At 56.3% G+C, this 19,686-nt stretch overlaps 2 protein-coding genes across 2 annotated transcripts in view; one reads left to right on the forward strand and one right to left on the reverse strand.

Annotated features, from left to right (window-relative positions):
* The window catches only part of L3MBTL1 (L3MBTL histone methyl-lysine binding protein 1), a 34,685-nt gene extending 18,760 nt beyond the window's left edge, over positions 1 to 15,925 (forward strand). Inside the window, exons 8-23 of the mRNA XM_041398196.1 lie at positions 49 to 154; positions 2,184 to 2,275; positions 2,866 to 2,970; positions 3,725 to 3,860; positions 4,355 to 4,446; positions 5,454 to 5,605; positions 5,691 to 5,767; positions 6,132 to 6,217; positions 6,779 to 6,889; positions 7,148 to 7,262; positions 7,519 to 7,618; positions 8,538 to 8,735; positions 9,024 to 9,070; positions 9,770 to 9,927; positions 10,563 to 10,625; positions 11,509 to 15,925. Coding sequence (XP_041254130.1) covers positions 49 to 154; positions 2,184 to 2,275; positions 2,866 to 2,970; positions 3,725 to 3,860; positions 4,355 to 4,446; positions 5,454 to 5,605; positions 5,691 to 5,767; positions 6,132 to 6,217; positions 6,779 to 6,889; positions 7,148 to 7,262; positions 7,519 to 7,618; positions 8,538 to 8,735; positions 9,024 to 9,070; positions 9,770 to 9,927; positions 10,563 to 10,625; positions 11,509 to 11,643 — 1,773 coding nt within the window. The 3' untranslated portion in view covers positions 11,644 to 15,925. The remainder of the gene's footprint in view (positions 1 to 48; positions 155 to 2,183; positions 2,276 to 2,865; positions 2,971 to 3,724; positions 3,861 to 4,354; positions 4,447 to 5,453; positions 5,606 to 5,690; positions 5,768 to 6,131; positions 6,218 to 6,778; positions 6,890 to 7,147; positions 7,263 to 7,518; positions 7,619 to 8,537; positions 8,736 to 9,023; positions 9,071 to 9,769; positions 9,928 to 10,562; positions 10,626 to 11,508) is intronic.
* Positions 15,926 to 16,676: 751 nt separating this feature from the next.
* LOC121332603 (T-cell-interacting, activating receptor on myeloid cells protein 1-like) lies at positions 16,677 to 19,290 on the reverse strand. Its single transcript, XM_041398195.1, has 5 exons — positions 18,736 to 19,290; positions 18,610 to 18,645; positions 18,153 to 18,422; positions 17,640 to 17,921; positions 16,677 to 16,989 (listed from the first exon to the last, which is right to left on the reverse strand). Exons 1-5 carry the CDS (start codon positions 18,764 to 18,766, stop codon positions 16,826 to 16,828), a joined length of 783 nt encoding a protein of 260 aa, XP_041254129.1. The 5' UTR covers positions 18,767 to 19,290; the 3' UTR covers positions 16,677 to 16,825.
* Positions 19,291 to 19,686: the final 396 nt, after the last annotated feature.

The raw sequence follows: 19,686 nt of genomic DNA on the forward strand, positions 1-19,686 counted from the left end.
ACACAGCCAAAAACCTCTGGGTTCTGTTCTGTCTGCTTTCATGTCTAGGAGGAAAAGCAGGAAGAGAGGAAAAGCTCAGTGGAAGACTCTGCCATGAGCAATCTGGAGGCTGAGGCGTGGAACGGGAGCCAGCACGGTACGGAGAGCGGGGTGGGCTGTGGGGTGAGCACTGCTCCTGTGGCTGGGGGGTCCCCCTGCAGGGTTGGACCCTTTTGGTGCTGCTGCAGGGTCAAACACCCACTGCAATGTGGTCCTGAAGGCTTGTGAGCTCCTCTGCTTTCTTGATCCTGCTCTCTCTGTCTCTTTCTGCTTCTCTCCTTTCCTCTCTCTCTCTCCGTGGGAAGGGGACACTCCTACGGACACAGCACTGGCCCGTGTTGGACAGAGCTTCCTGTCCCTCCCCTCGGGAGCTCGGTTTGTTACTGGCTCACGGACACTGTGTTTGCTCCCAGGGACACTGTCCTGAGCACTAACAGGACTGCACCACGTGTGGCTTTGCCCTCCTTTGGGATGGGCTCACTGGGAACTTCCCTCATGGCATCAGGAGCTCACAAGTTTGGGAGCTGCTCATGTAGGTGCAGTGCCACTGAGGCCATGTGAATTGGGGTTGTCTCATCCCTTGGGGATCTATTCCGGGACTGTATCAGAGATCTCAAAAGCAGAGCTGTCAGCATGGAAGGAAAGGAGACAAGCTGAGGGACGCAGTGTTTGCTTGGTTGGTTTTTTCCCTGCAGTGTCAAGGAAAACTTTGGGAAACACTGAAAATAAACATTTGTGGGAAACCTTTTGTCTTTGAGTACTGAAAGTCATACTCAAAATAATTTTAAAATTAAACCGTTCCAACTTCATACTCCTCTCCATAATCAAGTGCAGGGACAGTGGCAGGGGCCAGGTGTCATTAACCCCTGATGTTACAGTTAAAAAGGAATCTCAGATCTCATACCTGCTTCTCACTCTGAGCCCTGAGCCTGTAACCTTCCCTGCTGCATACAAGTAAGCAATGATGAGCTTTGTTACTTCAGCATTTTATTTTCTCTTATTTTAGAAGTACTTCAGCAAACAAAATACACACCTGGATGCCTCAGTGCAGCAGTCAGTGTATGCTCTGACTCTTGGTGTATTTGTCGTTCCCCAGAAGTGCAGAGCTTGTACTCACAGATTCCCCAGCCATGCCTGGCGCTTTTTCTGTGTTCTGAGGAATAGTAAAAGTGTTTTTCACTCTGAAATGTCAGCAAAGCAAGGTCAGTCACCTTATTCACAGAAGTTCACCTTTAATTTCTTCCCTAAGTTTCTGGTTTTTTTTAATCTCCTCTTCCTCTAAGCCCAAAGGAGGAAGGAGTTGGTCTGGTTTTCCCCTGCATTTCTAGCCTGCCCTACCTGAGGCTGTCTGCCGTGGCTAATGTGTATCTGGGAATTCCTCAGCACTGGAATAGGCACAGCACCCCTGGAGTCCCTTCAGCTGCTGAAAATTAGGGAGACAACGAAGCTGGAGAGCAAGAGGCTTAGGCTGTGTCTCACAGGTCTTGGGCAAGGCCTTTGTAGCCTTCTCAAAGGCATGAAGGGTCACCTCCCTGCCTATGAAGAGGCAATGCTGTCTTTGTCATGTGGGTAAACACAGCTGTAGGGCATCAGAGTGGCCTTTCCACATCAGAGTGGCTGTCCCACAGGGGCTCAGGTGGCTGTCTCAGAGCAGGGGATGGCAGAGCTGGGATGTGAACCTGCTGCTGGTTTGACTGTCTAGGAGCCCCTTGCAGCTGGGAATGATTCCCAGACCTGTGCATGGATCCTGGCTTTCACAAATCCATCCTGTGTGGACATGGCAGGTGTTCCGGCTGGAAAAGGGTCTCGTCAGGTCTGGTGTCCTGATGGCTTGTCGGTGTTCCTCACGCTCCCTGGAATCCCAGACTCGTTGGAAGGGACCTTAAAGCCCATCTGGTTCCACCCCCTGTCATGGGCAGGGACACCTTCCAGTAGCCCAGGTGCCTTACTAGGACATGGTTCAGGACATTTGGGTCATGGGAGCTCCTGGCTCTGCCCCTCGTCGTGCAGCCAGCCAGGTTTGCTGGAGAAGGGGCTCTGGCAGGATGGTGCTGAGCTGTGCAGGGATCAGGACCCTGTGTGAGAGTGGGGTGGGGCTGGAGAGGCCCCTCAGCAGCGTTTGTGTGCGTTTGTGCTGCGCTCAGGTGCCAGTGAGGAGAAGAAAGAAGGCTGGTCTTGGGCGTCCTACTTGGAGGAGCAGAAAGCTGTCGCTGCCCCTTTAGATCTCTTCCAGGATGTGAGTTGGGATTTTCCTGTCTTTTTCCCTCTTTCATCTTCTCTTTTCTTTCCCTTTTTTTTCCCACCCCTTCTCCTTCTCCTCTCTTCCTTGCTTCCCTGTTTTGCGGGACTCTGAGCAATAGCCAAGCTCCCGTTGTCAGCTGGAAGTGACAGGGCAGCTTCCAGTTCTGATTTGCCCATTGTCCCACTCCCCAGTAGGTGCTGGCCCCATCCCAAACACCCCACTTTTGCTTAGGACACTGCTGTGACTCTGGCAGGGTGGTGGAGCCTTTCCAGCCCTTCCTGGAAGCCAGATGGGCTCTCCTGAGGCTGTGCTGCAAACAAGTCAGGCCTATGTCCTGCTCCCACAGCTGCAGCTTTTACCCCAGGGACACCTTATCCTGCCAATAGCAAGAGATATAAATCCATAAGGAGGTATAACACTTTTTTTCCTACGGGAAAAAAAAAAAAATTTGGATGACAACATAACGTGTGGCCCACAGCCTCTTGGTCCCAGCAGCTGCCATTGCCTGGTGGTTGTTCCCCTGGTGGGTTCTAGACCCAACTCCCTGTGTTGGTTTTACATTGTAGTTTAATTTTTGTTTCCAGTACCAAGTAGCTTCCCAGCACAAGAATGGCTTTAAAGTGGGGATGAAGCTGGAGGGGATCGACCCGCAGCATCCGTCCATGTACTTCATCCTGACAGTGGCTGAGGTAAGGAGCCTCCAGTGCCTGTGTTCCTTGGTTCCTCCTGGCCCCTGCTCAGCCACAGGCTCTGGAGCAGGGGAGGTGGTGCCAGCTGGCCCCTGGAGGAGACAGGGCCTGTCACTGCAGGAGACGAGCTGCTGCTCCAGCACCTCAGGCAAACAAGCAGGGAGTTCCCTGCCAGCTTGGAGGGACAGGACACAGCACTGTGGAGCTGGCCTCTGTCACCCTGACACAGCGGGGGAGGGAGGGATTGTAGTGATGGCAACAGCTTATGTCCCTAAGACAGGTCTGAGCCCTTGAGATGGAGAGTATGGAGGCATCCCACTGTTCTTGTGTCCATGCACAAGGTCCACTTTCCATTCAGCCATGTGGCAGCTGAGCCAGCCTTGCCTTGCAGAGCTCCCCAGGCAGCCAGTGTGGCATTTAGCCAAAATCTCTGCATCAGCAGCTTCCTAGGCTGCAGAAAAAGGAGTCTATGAACTTGCTGGATCCAGCAAGGTGTTCCACCATGATATTTAATGCACCAGTCTGAACATCCCTTCTTTGGGCTGGCTTGTGGAGCCTTTGCACTGACCGTATTCCATGCTGGTCACCCTTTGGGACTGGTTTGTGCCTCCCAGTTTGGGCACTGGTCTGTGATTAACTTTTGGCTTCCCAAGTGACCCATGCTGAGCTGGTGTGTGGGAGGGGGTGTGATGCTCAGCCAGGGACAGCAGCTGGTCTCCATGGCCCTTTCCTTCTCCTCCCTCCCTGCTGGCAGGTGTGTGGCTACCGGATGCGTCTCCACTTTGATGGCTACTCTGAGTGCCACGACTTCTGGCTGAATGCTGACTCCCCTGACATCCACCCTGCTGGCTGGTTTGAGGAGACAGGGCACAAACTCCAGCCCCCCAAAGGTAAGGAGTTAATTCAGCTGGGGTGGTGGGTCCTGCTGAAGGAGGGGGATGAAGAGTGGGCCAAATGTCAAGCTTGAGGTGGGGACAGGGTGGCTCCCCTGGGGCCATCTCCTCCATGGGGCCATGGAGGGATGCTGCTGTACTGGTGGAGTTCCACAGGACAACATTTCAGGCAGCCATCGCTGCTTGCTCACATTTTGCAGCAAAGCCCTGTTGCTCTGGACCTCCCAGTGCCACCAGCTGTGCCCCAGGGCAGGCAGGAGGAGCTGTGCTCTAGATTTCCACTGCACTGCTCATGTTTCCTAACACCCCTTCAAAACCACCCATCAGCCTTCAGCCATGGGCTTTGGGCATCCCAGGGCTGCTGCAGATCCTGTCTGCCCACAGCAGGATGTGCTGGCAGGGTGACAGTGGGTCAGGGATGGCCAGGCTCACCCTCACATCCTCCTGGCTGTGAACTCACTGCTCTCATTTCTCTTCCTGAGGGGTTGTAGGTTATAAGGAAGAAGAATTCAGCTGGACAAACTACCTGAAGTTAACAAAGGCTCAGGCAGCTCCTAAGCACCTCTTCATGGTCCGAAACACTGTGAGTAGCAGCATCTCCTTCCTGCCAGAGCCTACAGGTTCAGGTGTGATCCTTCCTCTCCAGCTGTGCAAAATGCTTTCACTAGCACTGGGCTTTGCTTTGTCCATCCCAGATCCCTCAAGCCCACAGTGCTCAAGAGCCAGGAGTTTATGGCACACTTTGTTGCTCAGGATCTGTAGCTTGGGCACTCATTTGATATGCCCAGACTTGGTGCTGGTCTGATTCTATTTCATCCAGGTTGATCTCATGGGCAGTTAAATGTGAAGTATTGATGAGGAGAAGTAACTACTATTCTCAACAATTATTTGGCTAAAATATATCACTTCATGTTTCATAAGTATAATTCCTTTGTCTCTGTATCTTTGTTGTTTCTCTGTCTGCCTATTCTTTTCACATGGAAGCTTGGGTAAAGAAAGTGGGAATATAGGAGAAGGAAAATGCTGATTGTTCCTTTGTCAGCTGCAACGGAAACTCACCCTACTGGCAAATCAGCCTCTCCAAGTTATTTATTGTGTCTAAACCCTGCTGCTCATTGCTGCAACAACCCCACCAGTGTGTGTGATGCAATGTTTTGTACAGAATCTGGATCCAAGAAATGAAGGCAAGGAAGGGAGAAGTAACCCATCCCAGCTCCTCCTGCCATGCCTCAGGCATTGGTCACTGCTGACTGTGCCCACAAACAAGTGTTTTGGGACGAAGCAGAAGTAGTATCAGTTGGAGGGTTTTTTCTTGAAATTTACTGGTTATAGAAGATCCTGAGGGTCTGAAGATCACTTTTCCTCTTTCTTTGTGTGACCCAGCTGAGTTACTTCCCCACTTCCTCTTCCCTTGCACGGCAGCACACTGCCCATGCGGGAGCCTGAGTGGTCCCAGGCCTGTCTGCAGGCCTGACAGGGTCTGGTTTCAGGAGGGTTTGGGCAGGTGCCTCCTTGCAGCAGGCATAGACAGTGGTGAGGAAGGAGCTGGGGCTGCAGCTCTGAAAAAGCCCTGCTCCTCTCTCCTGCCAGCACGAGGCTTCTCCAGGCTTCAAGGTGGGCATGAAGCTCGAAGCCGTGGACCGCATGAACCCTTCCCTGATCTGTGTTGCCACAGTGACTGACGTGGTGGACAATCGCTTTCTGGTGCACTTTGACAACTGGGATGATACTTATGACTACTGGTAAGTGCACAGAGGCTCTTGGGAGGCCAGTGCTGGGGAGAAACCCACAGAGGGCCTTGTGTAAGAGCTTGGGTATGTTTTCTAGGTGTGATCCCAGCAGTCCATACATCCACCCAGTTGGATGGTGTCATGAGCATGGCAAACCTCTCACACCTCCTCAAGGTGAGTCAGTGATCAGTCAGGTGCAGCCTGGGAGTGCATCCCCTTGGGAACAGGCTTTCCAGGGTGGCGTAGGGGTCCTGGGGACACAAACTTCCTGCCAAGGCTCCTGTACACATGTTCAGGTGCAGCATGGTGCTTGTGTTAGGCCAAGTCTCCACTCAGAGATACGAGGAGACCCCAACTGTCTGTGCACACCCAGCTGTTTCTGCTTCCTTGTACTGTGGGTTTCATGGTCCATGAGAAAATAGCAGCACTTCTCAGGTTCCCGTGTGCCCAGCAGACTTGGTTGGCCCTCGAAGGCAGTGAGGGGTACTTTCTGACTTCCTGCAGGAATGTTTCACCTTCTGCATCTTCCCCCTTCCAGATTATCCTGATCCTGACAACTTCACCTGGGAAAAGTACTTGAAAGAAACTGGAGCATCTGCTGTCCCAGCTTGGGCCTTTAAAGTGGTGAGTGTCTCATCACCTGCTCTACCGCACCTGGGCAGGAATTTTGGTTTTCTTCATTGTCAGGTCTTTGCTTTTGTGACAAGTCCAGTGATTCTCTGTATTCTCCTGCCACAGGCCTAGGCTTTGGGTCTACACTCAGGGTTCAGAAGTCAGGGCTGTCCTGGGCAAATAGTTCAAAATTGGGAAAAATGAGGAGTATGACTGTGCCCTCAGCTAAACAGGAGCTGAGTGATGGAAAATAATTTAGGTTTGCTTGCTTAGTCTTGATTAGTTTTTGTCTCAAACTGCACAACCAGCAGCCATGTCCAGCCAAGTGTAGTTGCAATATAGATCCCCAAAATGTGTCTCTTAGAGACCTTCTTCCCTGGGGCACATCTTGTTAGACAGCTCAAATGCAGGGAGACTGTTTCTGCTTTCTCCTGTTGCCACTGTGAGCTGGGATGGCTCTTCCCTGGCCAGGCGAGGATTGGGAACTGGGCTCAAGGAGGACACAGTGCTGGGAAAGCTGCTGAGGGGGCAGGAGCCTCAAGCTCCCTGCTCCCCCTGACTGGGCTCTTCCAGCGCCCGCCCCACGGCTTCCTGGTCAACATGAAGCTGGAGGCAGTGGACAGGAGGACTCCTTCCTTCATCCGAGTGGCCAGTGTGGAGGACGTGGAAGATCACAGGATAAAGGTGGGTGCTGGAGCATCAGTGCTGAGCCTGTGTCCAGGCACTGTGCTGGCTCACTCCTGCCCTTCCCAGCTCACTGGCAGCGTGCAAATGTGGGCAGGTCCCAGTGCCTGGCTCCAGGAGTGGAGAGCCTTGTGCTGCACTTCAGCTCTACCCTGCTGTTTGCTCTCCCTGCTGTTTGCTCTCCACTAGGAGGGCTCCAGAGCTCCTCAGAGAGGTGTGCTGGCATTTGAAGGGTGACCCCTCTACTTGCTTCCCCAGGTCCATTTTGATGGCTGGAGCCACGTGTATGATTTCTGGATTGATGCAGATCATCCAGACATCCATCCCATGGGCTGGTGCTCAAAAACAGGACACCCATTGCAGCCTCCTCTCAGTAAGTGCTGCACCTGTGTCAGCTCCTCCCTCCAGGGCACAAGCATGCCAGACACCTCTGTCACTGCCACCTGCTCATGCACAGAAACGGGAGGGCAGGTTCTGGCTGACAATGGGCAGAGAGGAGAGGCCACTCTATGGATTTGTCAGTTGGAAAAGCCCTCCCTGTTTGATGCAGGCAGGGAGCCCAGAGTCCTGACTCTGCCTGGGCTTGCAGCTGTGACAGCCTTTCTCTTGTTCCTCTCTCCTGGCTGCAGGGCCAAAGGAACCAGCCTCCTCTGCCCATGGGGGCTGCCCAAGCCTGGGCTGCAAGAGCATCCCTCACTCCAAGAGCTCCAAGTACAGCTTTCACCACAGGTGAGCTCCCTGGCACAGCCTGGAGGGGCACAGATTCTTCCCTGCCGGGCCGGGCCAGCTCTTCCTCTGCTCCTCCTCATCTGCCACCCCCACCGCACCCAGACTTTCCCTGCGCTCACCCACACTTGGCTCTGCCCCTTTCTCCCCTGGGCCAGGCCCCGGGGCAGCAGCAGGACCCCAGCTGGAGTAACCCCTCTGAGCCCTCCTGTGCCTGTCCTGCAGCCCCAGAGCCCCTGAAGGTGTCCTGTGTGCCCACCTACCAGGGGCACCTGTGGGCTATGGAGAGGATGGTGCAGATGCTGTTCACTGACACCAGCTGTGAGAACGCTGCTCCCTCCACCTCTCCTGGATGCCTTTCCCTGTCAGGCTTTGAGCTGGGAAGTCCTAAGAAGGAGCAGTGCATGGTTCCAGCTCAGGCAGTCACTTGAGGGGCCTTTTCCAAGGGAAGCCAGGCTGGGTCTAGTGCCAACCCCAGCACTAGACTGGTGTCAGGAAGAGCCAGTATGGTGGAGTATCCGTGAGGGTGGGGAGGGCAGGTGTGCCTCCTGCGGGTTTCTCTGCTGGCCACACTCCTGGCACACACTTACTGCTTGCTGTGAGGCTGGTCTGGATGCCTGTGAGGGCAAGGGAAGATGGAGACTCTGGGAGCCCTGATGAGCTGCTCGATCAGCACACAGGCTCCTTGCCCAGGGTTGCAGGGATGGCAAAGGGCCAAGGTTTTTACCTGCAGGGACTGGCTGTGCCCTGCTCCTGCCCCCAGCAGCCTGGCCACGGGAATTGGCTCAGCACATCTTTCCTCTGCCTTCCATGGCCAGGGCAATGGCTGCCTGTGCTCAGGGGCAGAAGGGTGGCCCTGCTGGCTCGTCCCCGAGTGCTGCTTCAACCTGGGCCCAACGCTTGTGTCCCCTCTGTTCTCTAGGAAGTGCCCCACACCGGGCTGCGATGGCTCAGGCCATGTGACGGGGAGGTTCACAGCCCATTACTGCCTCTCAGGGTGCCCGCTGGCAGAGAAGAACCAGGGCAGGCTGAAGGCCGACTTGTCTGACACCGAGGCCTCGACGCGCAAGAGGAGCCCCATGGGTTTCCCGCAGCGAAAGAAATCTCGGCACCATGGGAGGTAGGGGCACGGCCAGCGAGCCCCGTGTGGGAAGGGCCCCTGTGCCACCACTGCCCACCCTGGAGGGATCACCAGGCCCCCGAGGCTCCTTGGCCTCGGTCCTGCCAGCTCTGCCAGGCACCTCTCTCGCTTTTTCTTCCCATGGTTTCTGGCTTTGGCTGTCAGCCCTTTGGGTGAGAGCCCAAGGGGTCCCTGCTCCCACTGCCGAGGTGTTGCTCTGGGCTCTGGGGAGGAGGGCCCTGGGGCCAGTCCCAGCCCAGCCGGACATCAGTCTTCCTGTCTCTTTAGAGGGAGACCTCCTAAGTACCGGAAGATCCAGCAGGAAGACTTCCAGAGTAAGTGCCATCCTCTGCCATGGTGTCATTGCAGGGCAGGCTGGAGGAGCTGGGGTGGGTGGGGGTGCTGGGGACAGGTGTCCCTTGGCTCACACAGGTCCGCCCCAGTGAGGAGCTTGTGGTCAGCTGCCAGAGCTGACCATGGGTAAGAGACGTGCCCACCTTGTGCCAAGCCTCACAAAGCTCCCTCAGTTTGGCTCTGGGGTTATGCTTGGGAGTCTTTGAGTGCTTTAGAGCATGGAATTAGGATCCTCTCTATGGCACTCTTAGTTTCTGTGGTGCTTTGTCCTGTTCAGACAGGGATAGTGGGAAGTTGTGCCCCAAAATTTCAGTGTGGTTGTGAACTGCCAAATTATTGCTGCCACACAGAAACTGATGCTGGATAGTTGGCTTGGCATTTAGTTCTGATGCAGACTAGCAGATGCCTGATGTGTATTCCATCCAGCATCCCTTTCACCATGGGCTGTCCTGCCACCTACCTCACCGCTGGGGGTGAGTGGAAAATGAATGATTAAAGGTCACGAGAACAAGTCAAAGCCAAGCTTGTCTCAACTTCTTTTCCCAGGATTCCTAATCCCATCTAAACGAACACTTGGGTACTGTGACACCCTGTTGACTCAAGGGACAGCCACTAGCTCTTGATACCTGCAAGGGACGTTCTCATCTTTTACCTCATGTCACGTTGTACTTTATCCCCAGCTATTTCTTCAGACAATGTGCACCAGTCGCTCTTCATGTCCGCCCTGTCGGCCCACCCCGACCGCTCCCTGTCCCTGTGCTGGGAGCAGCACTGCAAGCTGCTGCCAGGGGTGGCTGGCATCACAGCAGCCACGGTGGCCAAGTGGACCATTGATGAGGTGAGGTGCTTTGGACAGCTCTGTGCTGGCCCCCGACGTGCCAGCATGGCTGGGAGCGCCCTGCCTGGCTGTGCAGCACTGTGGCACTTGCACCAGGCACTTCAGTGGCCACGTCCCTGGGCTAGCGAGGAGGCGTCTGCTGGAGACATTGTTAACTTTGTTCACTTTCTTGGGCAGCCATGGTGACCCCTGTTGAGGCCTGAGTAGGTGGAGGAGCTCTGGCACCAGCCCCAGCAGCCCCTGCCTGCTCTCAGGCACTGGCACAGCTGCCCAGGGCAGTGGTGTAGTCACCATCCCTGGAAGTGTTCAAAAGCTGTGTGGATGTGGCATGTGGGGACGTGGCTTAGTGGTGGCCTTGGCAGTGCTGGTCAGTGGTTGGCTTCAATGATCTCAGGGGGCTCAGACAATCCTAATGACCCCCTGATGTCCCTGTGACCCCCCTGGGTGCCCCTCTCAGGCCAGTGCCTGTGCCTGGGGCCCCGGTTAGGCTGTGGCATGGGAGGGCAAAGCAACTGCACCCTCTGCCCCAAGAGCCCTGTGGCCCCTTGCAGGGCTCCAAATGTGAGGATGTGGGCTCAGGGGGTCTCCAGCCAGAAACATTGCTCTGTCTTGACATTTCTCTCATTTATTCCAAGGTTTTTAGCTTTGTGCATACTCTGACGGGTTGTGAGGACCAAGCCAAGCTCTTCAAGGATGAGGTGAGAAGGGCTGGCGGACGAGAGCAGGTGGTCAAGGACAGCTGTTTGCCACCAGGGCTGGGAGGAATTGGCCAGTGGCCTTCCTGCAGTGGCTTGCTGCTGGATGCTGAGGGCACATCCAGCACCTGGCAGTGGTCCTGCCCTGCAGCCCCACTGCATGGGGGGAGTGCAGCCATCCGGCTGTGTCCCTGTGGGGCAGGAGGGAGTGCTGAGACCCAGGGAGCTGTGCTGCCCTGTTCTCCCAGCATGGGGGGCATCCTTTGAGGGGGTGCGGATGGGGGGCAGCAGGAGGATGGTGCTGCAGCCTGAAGAGCACCATTGCCTCCTGTGGGGAGCTGCTCCTCCTCACCCTTTAATCCTTCCCCCTCTGCCCCTCTCACCAGCTCTGCTGCCTGTCAGGGTCAGCGTTTTTGGACCCTCTGTGGGCAGATGTGGTGACACCCAGGGCTGATTCTGGGCACCCTGGCTACAGCCACTGTCACAGCCTGTCCAGGAAGGGCCTCTGTGCTTTAAGGGTGCTCAGGCAGGCACAGCTGAACCAGGGCAGGGGCCATGAGTGCTGGTCCTTGGAGCAGGGAAAGGATGGCTGCTTGCCCAGAGCAGGTTGTGGTGGCTCTGTGTTGTGCTGGTGAGGCTCCAGCACAGAATCCCAACCTGGCTGCAGTGTGGGCTCCTGGGATGGCCCCTGGAAGGGTTTCTCCCCCTCTGCCCTGTTCCTGGGCATGTGAACTGCCAGCTGGGGTTTCCCTAGGGAGTGCTATGGGTAGGCCCAGCCCTGGTCTCTGGGGTCACCTGTGGCTTCTGCCTAGGTCGTGCTGGTGCTGGCTGTCCCCGGGAGTGCCAGCCCAGATTTGAGTGCCTTTGTCCCTGCTCTCCTTCCCAGATGATCGATGGCGAGGCGTTCCTCTTGCTGACGCAGGCTGACATCGTCAAGATTATGAGTGTCAAGCTGGGCCCGGCACTCAAGATCTACAATGCCATCCTCATGTTCAAGAACGCTGATGACACCTTAAAGTGACTTCTCTTGGCCCAGCCGGGACCCTCCCTCATCACTGGTGCTGCCAAACTGTCTGGTCAGGACAGAGATTCCCCCAGCCGACCGCAGCTTGTCACGTCCTGCTCGTGTCCTCCAGGGTTCCACACGTCCCCTCTCCTACCAGTCCGTCTCCCATCCTGTTCCTTGCACGCTGCCCTTGTGCAGCGCTGGGCCCAGGCCTTGGGGGCGGTTCCAGGGAAGGAGGGTGGAGGTGGCCCTGGCCCATCTTGGTGCCACAGCTGCCCCCACTGTGTCCTGTTGTGCCTGGGTCCCTGTGACCCAGTGCCCCGGGTCAGGGGCGCTGAGGGTTGGGGGAGCACTGTGGAGGGTGTCACAGCGGGGGGCTGGCACCTACTGGAGTCACCCAGGCAGGGGAAGGGACTGCCTGCCTGCATCCATGCTCACACCCATTAAAGGCTGCTCTCACCTTTGCTCAGCAGCTGGGAGAGATCTGGGGTTTTTCCCTCTGTGTGATCCTCTGGGGGTACTTGTGCTAACATCATTTCCAAGGGATATTCTTGAGGAGCTTCTGCTCATTTTGCCTTTATCTCTGAATTCTTTCTCCCTTTTTAAGGCCAGTTGATGACTGCTTTGCCCCTGCACTGCACTGCAAACCAGTGGCCACCTCTTGCCCCTTCAGGGAGCAGCTGTCCTGGCAGCTGCTCTGCCCATGACCAGCGTCTGTGCTTTCTTCCTCTTTCCTGGAATTCAGCAGCCCCAGGGCCCTGCCAGGCCAGGGCTGGCTGGGTGCAGAAAAGGCTCCATTTCTTCTTGCACTTCAGACTGTTTTGTCCAGCACTTCTCTGGGAGAAAGGATCCTTGGATAGCTTGATCCCCTTCCACCTATTAAAGAGTCCTCTACAAAGGAAGTTGTGCCCTCTTTGGTCCTTGTATTAGGAGCAAGGCCCTCTCTAGGGTGGGGACAGCTTCCGAGGACAAGAAGCATCCATTGCTCCAATAGGCAGATCCACAGTCGCTTCGGAAGGGGTTCCTGAGTTGGCTGAGTCAATTCTGCCAAGCTGCCTTCTCCCCACTCTTTGCTCTCACAAGGCACCTGGGTTTTGCTGTCTGAAGAGCAGGAGCTTCTGCTGTCCCTGGATCCCTTACCTGCAGAGCTCAAAGAAATCCAGCACTTAGCTGGTTTGTTTCTGTCCTTTTCAGAACACAGCACCTTTCCAACAGGGCCACAGGCAGTTTGGGAATGCTCATGTAACACTGCCCCTTGTGATGGAGGAGGGACCAAAGGGCTGCAGAGCCAGAAAAGCCAATATTCCTGGGGGTCCTGGCAGAGCCCAGCAGCTTCCGATAGGCCCCTGTGCCTCCTGGCAGTCCCCACACTGCTCTCCATGGTCCATCACCCTGGCACACCTGCTGTGGGAGCTGTTGGAGCAGGGGCTGGCCATGCAGTGTTGGAGGATGGCCACCTGCCCAGATGGCCATCTGCCCAGGGACCCAGTCCCAGGTCCGCTTCATTTCCCATTCCCAACAATGACATTCCAGTAATAAAACAACTTCCCCCCTTTCCCAGTGCCCAAAGACAGGGATGCAGAGGTGTGAGCAAGTGCAGCAGCAACGTGTCGTGGAGCTGCACTGCCTTGGGAGCTGCTGTCACATCTGGGTCAACCTGTTTGAGGCTTCCCATGGAAATGTAGCATTTTGACTCTGTTATTCAATATTTGGGGTCATGTTTGACCTGCCCTTGAAATGTCTGCTGCTTGCTCTTCCCACAGGACTTGCAACTTGTCCATGCCTTTGTTTTGTCATTGCTTGGGTTTGATCTAGGCAGCTTTCCTTCTCCTTTCTTTTTTTATGTCCTTGTATCTTTTCAAGCACTGCAGTGTGGCCAGCTGTGGAGAGAGGGAGTGGGAAGGAACAGCTGTGTCCCTGGGTCCCAGAGTCACTCTCCGAGCCACCCTTCATCTGCAGGAAGTGGTGTGCAGATTGGTCTCTTCAGCTGATGGACAGTCTCTTTCTGGGCAACTGTGTGCTGGGGCAGAAGAGGAGGAGGCCTGGGACCTTCAGCCCAGGCTGTGAATGGTGCTGAGACTTCCAGGTGTGGTCTGGAATGAAAAGGCTCTCTCACACTGGACACAGCCCTTGAGCTTGCAAGGACCCATCTTAGGAAAGCATCCTGTTCTCATCTGCTGTATTGCCACATGTGAAGTCATTCCTCCTGCTGGGGAAGGGACTGAGCACCATTCCAGGGTGCTAGGAGAGGAGCTGCTGCCCAGGCATCAGATCTGAAACTACTGTGAAGGAGGGAGAGCCTTGTGTCTCACAGGGCTGCCTACGAGAGCAGAGGTGGTGAGGAGCTCAGAAGATCCTGCTGAAGGGAAGAGGAGCCATGAGCCAAGCCCTGGCAGCCCTCCAGGGCTGGGTACAACCAGCACCACTGGCTCTTGCTGTGCTGCTGAGTGCAGCCAAGCCGTGCTCTGCCTGGGCACCAGCCCCCCAGGCAGAGGTGCATCCCCACGCTGTGCCAGCCACGGCACCACCTGCCCTGGGCTCTCCTCACCTCCCTCTTCAAAACAGACATGACCTGGACTGGACTGCCAGGGTGCTGCCCCTTGTCTGGGGGGTCTGGCTGCAGAGCTGGAGCCCAGGTCCCCACTGGGTGAGCTCTTTGCTGGGAGCAGCTGTCAGGAGCACCAGTCCCACTGCAAGGGTGGGGGGAGCTGGCAGGCTGTGTCACACCTGCTGCATTGAGCATCACTTCCTCAGCCTCTCAGGCTGATGTACCTGTTGGGGTACAAAGCTGCTGGATTTATCCGGGTGAGGGAGTTACAGGGTTTGTAGGTGGTCAAGGGCTATTTACTGTTAAAACTTATAACCTTCTGTGTCCTTTAAAACCAAACCCAAAGCATCGTGTACGTGTGGATGGGTGATTGTGGGAGTACCATGATGCCATTCCCCTGCTGTTGATGTGTTGCTGTTTTAGGGTGGGGGGTCTCTGGGGCTGTGGAGGCAGCAGACACCCATCCCAGGGTTTCATGTGATGTGTCCTCTGTGAGCAGTTGTCCCTGATCCCAGCAGGGAGGCCCTGGTCCCAGCAAGAAGGAAGGTTTGCTGTACCCCTGGCCTTGGTCCTCCAACCCCCCAGAGCACTGAGTGGAAGTCCCCCCTCAGGGACTGTTAAGGACAGCTGTGACCAAGGCAGAAGCACCAAATTTTCTGTCCTTCCCCTGCTGCCTGACCAGATTCCTCACAGGGACATTTACTGCCGTGTCACTAAGAAGCCAGAGAGGACAGTGGGCTGGGTCTGGCTCACAGGTTCTCTGGGGCCTTTCTGAGGGTTGTGGCTGCAGCCAGCTTTTCTAAGTCAATGAAGAATTCTTCAAGTTGAATGTTTTTCTGAGTGGAGGTCCCCAAGTCTCTGTTTCTGCCATTCCTGCCCCTGCAGCTGGTGTTGAGAGGGCTTAGCTGGAGCCATGGGAGAAGTCCCACTACGTGCTCCAGCCTCAGCTATGGGCTGTCTCCTGGGGGGGCTGGTCTGTGGCTGACTCTGGGTGCGTGGGAGCAGTTGGAGCCTCTTGGGAAACTGTTTCCTCCTCCCAGTGGAAATAGGCAGCACTGGGACAGTGTGAGCCAAGGTCTCCATTTCCATGAGAGCAGCCAGCCTGGAGCTCCCTCACACAGAGAGAGCCTGCCCCACCAGAGCGCAGCTGCCTGCCCTCGCCTTCCTCTGCTGCTCTCCACGGCGATCACAAGCACTGTCTGAAGAGAAAAGCACCCTCCAGTGGTCTGGGAGGGCTGGGGGCTTATGGCAGCTGCTGCCCACAGGGACACATCTGGGCCCGTGGGTGCCATGAGGTTGTTGGAAGAGGGAGCCAGGACAGGAGTGACTTTGCCACTCAGGTTCCTCACTCCTCATCCTCCAGGAGAGCTCCTCGATGCAGAGAGGGAAAGACAGGGCTGCAGCTTGGCTCCCTTCTTCCAGCCCAGCCCTTCCCTCGGGGGCTTGAGGCTCACTTGTACTTGGAGGGGGAATGGGGACCATATTGTGGAGGGAGTGTGATTATGATAACAAAAGCTTTTTTGCACTTTCATTCATTTTGCACTCTTTCTTAATTTCTTTTTTTTTGTGTGTGTTTTTGATATCAGCGCCTCCTCTCTGTGTTTTCATAATGAAAATCCTTCTGTTGTAGCCAGTGCAGCTATTCTGGAACTGTGTGTCCTGAATGTACAGAGATTTAAAGGCTCTATATATATAAATTTATATTGCTACAAAGGTAAATTTATATATATAGATGATGGTGTGATGTGTTTTGTCAGTGTTTTAAAATAATAAACGAATGTGAGCAACAGAGGCCTGTGAAGCAGGAGTGGTCACTGTGCTGTGGGAGTGGTCACGGCAGGGCTGGAGCATCACTGCTGCAGGGCAGTGGGAGCAATCACTGTGCAGTGGGGTAGCAGGAGCAGTCACTGCGTGGTGGGAGAGGTCGCCGTGCTGGTCACTGCATGGGTGCGGTCGCTGCATGGCCAGCATGGTCACTGTGCAGCAGGTGAGGTCAGTGGAGTGGCCAGTGTGCAGCAGGAGTGGGCACGACACGGCTGGAGCAGTTGGTGCGTGGCAGGAGTGGTCAGTGGAGTGGTCACTGTGCAGCAAGAGCGGTCAGCGCAGTGGTCAGTGCAGTTGTCAATGCAGTGGTCAGCGCAGCGGTCAGTGCAGCGGTCAGTGCAGCGCAGCGGTCAGTGCAGTGGTCAATGCAGCAGTCAATGCAGCAGTCAGTGCAGCGGTCAGTGCAGCGGTCAGCGCGGCGGTCAGTGCGGCGGTCAGCGCGGCGGTCAGTGCAGCGGTCAGTGCAGTGCAGTGGTCAGTGCGGCGGTCAATGCTGCGGTCAGTGCGGCGGTCAGTGCAGCGGTCAATGCAGTGGTCAGTGCAGCGCAGCGGTCAGCACAGCGGTCAGTGCAGCGGTCAGTGCAGCGGTCAATGCAGTGGTCAGTGCAGCGGTCAGTGCAGTGGTCAATGCAGCGGTCAGTGCAGCGGTCAGTGCAGCGGTCAATGCAGCGGTCACCGCGCCGCCCGGGGGTGCACAGCCCACCCCCTGCGTGTTCCTGGGTGTTTCACCGCCCGCCCGCCCCGCGGGACCCCCGAGGCAGCCGGGACCGGGACCGGAACCGCGACTAGGACAGGAACCAGGACAGGGATGGCGGCAGGGACGGTTTATTCATCCCAGCGCAGGTCGCTGCAGGGCAATAAGCGGCGGAGCGGGCGGCTCCCGCAGCCCCCGCAGCAGCGGCTCCGCGCCGCCTCAGCCGCGATGAGCCCCAGCAGCAGCAGCAGCCCGGCCGCCAGCGCCAGGCGCACGGTGTTGCACAGCGTGTAATCTGCAGGGACGGAAGGGACCGTCACTGGGGAGGAACCCGCCGGGAGATTCCAGTCCTCCCATAGGGGCAACAGGGGATCCAAGGGGACACTCAGGGCAAGGGGGTATCCCAGGGAGGTCCTCGGTGAAAGAAACACAAAGGGAAGTTCATAGGGAGCAAAGGGATCACCGAGGAGGCCCCCAGCTGCACCTTCCACATCCCTGTCCCCTGGTACACCCCCTACTCACAGCCTCTCACCTGTGGCACCAAACCCTCTCACCACCAGACCCCACCAAATGGCACCAAAGATGGAAAGGAGGGAAGAAACATGGAGCTGGCCCTCAGATGCCACTGCCAGTGAGATGGTGAGACTGAGCTGTGACAAGACATATGACTGTCCCTGGGGCTGGGAGATGCAGGGAGAAATGTCCTCTGCATCCCTTATACACTCTTATCCCCACCTGTCAGCCCAGCAACCCTGGTCTCTAGGTCATCTATAGGTTCTCTGAGGAGCTGGCCAGGCTCAAACACAGGTGAAGGAAGCTGGAACCCCTCGCTTGGTCACTTCATACAGCTGCTTTCCTGCCCTAAATATTTTTTCTAGCTCCCCCAGGGTGTGACAGATTGCTGGGAGGAAGAGTGGAGCAGGATGTGGCTGGGGGGATTCTCACCTCTCACCACAAAGTCCAGGGTGTTGCTGACAGCAGACCATTCTCTCGAAGCGTTGAAGGTGTAGCACTGGCAGCTGTAGCGGCCGCTGTCACCTTTCTGCACCAGGGAGAGGTTGTAGTCACCTCGTTCCCTGGGGAGCAGCTGGGCTCGGATCTGGCCCTCCAGGTACAGGAAACAGCCGGTGATGGGGTGTGTGGGCGTGCAGCGGAACATCACGTCAGCTCCCGCAGTCACCTCGTGCCCAGGCAGGACAGAGAGGTCGGGTCTGGGCAGACGGAGTTCTGTGGGGACAGGAGAGGGCATGAGAAGGTGCAGAGGGCTTTGATGTGGTGCCAGCAGCACCAGGGTCTCTGTGAAGCCACCAGCTGGCTCAGGCAGAGGTGAAGATGGTCCCCACCTCTCCAAGCCAAGGAAGAAGAGAAAAACCCTGTCCATCATGGAAATGGCCACGGGCATCCTGGTGTGCCCTGGGGTGTGTGACCACACAGGAGGGAAAACAGCACATTCCTCACCTTCCACAAGGACTTCCAGTTCAGTACTTCGAGCCAGCACAGTGTCTCCCTCCAGGTAATGGCAGTTGTAGCTACCTCTGTCCTTGTAGGTGGCATTAGAGATGGAGAACTCAGCCCTGCTGCCACTCTGCTGCAGGGTGTGGAGCTGGCGGCTGCCCTTGTACAGCACAAAGGTCCCATAGCTGCACTGGCAAATGCAGCAGATGGTGGTGGAGCCTCCAGGTGGGATCACCCCAGGTGGCTTCAGGAAGATGGAGATTGTGGGGGCACCTGCACAGGGAGAGAGATGCTGCCAGCCAGACCGGGAGCCCCCAGCAGCTGCCCTGCCATGAGCCTGGGGCTGCCACCAGGCCCTGTTTCCACACAAGGGTGAATTTTGTTCCAGGGGGGTGTGGAGGGAGATGGGTGGGCCCAGAAATGTGTCCAAACTCCCCATCTACCTCCTCAAGATACTCACTCGGTGTAGCCTCGCCCTGTGACACCAGCCAAGCGCCTGCAAGAGAAGCAGCTGTGTAACATCACGGTGGAGTGTCTGGACACCTCCTGTCGCCCTCTGGGAATCCACACAGCCTCTGGCACTCACCCAAGGCCAGCACACGGGTCACAGGCAGCATCACGTCCCTCTTGCCTCCCTCTGTATTCGGCTCAGGCAGGGCTTCTTCAGAGCAAAGCGTTGGCCAGAGGCACCGAGCAGCTGCGTGGCTTCTTGTGGCCCCTGATACAAACTCGTTGTCACAAGCTGCCTTCTGTCCCACGGCTTGGGTTTCTGCAGCACGACTGCAGGGCTGGGATGGTTGAACTGGAACCACAATGTCCAGTCACATGCCCAGGGCTGGGCCCCTGTGACAACTTAGGATCTGGCAGACCTTGGGGGCAAGGCTATCCGGACTTTTTGTTTCTCTTTCTTAGATCAGGTCACTTGATGGTGAAATGGCTTCTTCTCAGCCTTATGAAATAGGGAGTTGTTTTGCAACCACAAACCCACAAGTTTGGTGTCTCAGCAGAATTAAATAAGAGGGAAGGAACTTGACTTCCTTTTCGGCCTTTTCCTGGGCTACAGGGTCTGTCTTTGCAGGAGGGGCAGCAACACCCCCTACCTGCAGGTCTGGGTGCAGCCCACAGGATTGGTCCCACTCCTCATCCATCCAAACCCCCGCAGTCCCACACTGGAGCAACTGATGGTCCTTACTGCAGACAGCTGCTCCCTTCCACCCACACCTGGGCCCAGGTGCACCTCAGCTGCATCTCCTCTGGGTTGGCCAGAGACGTAGACAGAGCTCCCTTTGACAGTAATGAAGGGCTAATGAAACAGAGAAAGTCGCTTGCACCTCTGGATGTGGGAGAAGGGAATGGATGAGTTCTGGCACTGGGGCTGTGTGGGACATGTACAGCTTGTCCAGGAGTCCTGCTCTGAAGGTGGCAGTGTTTGTAGCTCCCTGCCCTCCTGTGGGCTGCAGGCAGCACATCCTGTCTCCTCTGTCTGCAACCTCTGCCACAACTGGCTCCTCAGGAAAAACAGGGAAGGCTCAGGGCT

The sequence above is a fragment of the Onychostruthus taczanowskii genome, unplaced genomic scaffold (genome assembly GCF_017590055.1).
Source record: "Onychostruthus taczanowskii isolate IOZ18803 unplaced genomic scaffold, ASM1759005v1 scaffold142, whole genome shotgun sequence".
Classification (NCBI taxonomy): Eukaryota; Metazoa; Chordata; class Aves; order Passeriformes; family Passeridae; genus Onychostruthus; species Onychostruthus taczanowskii.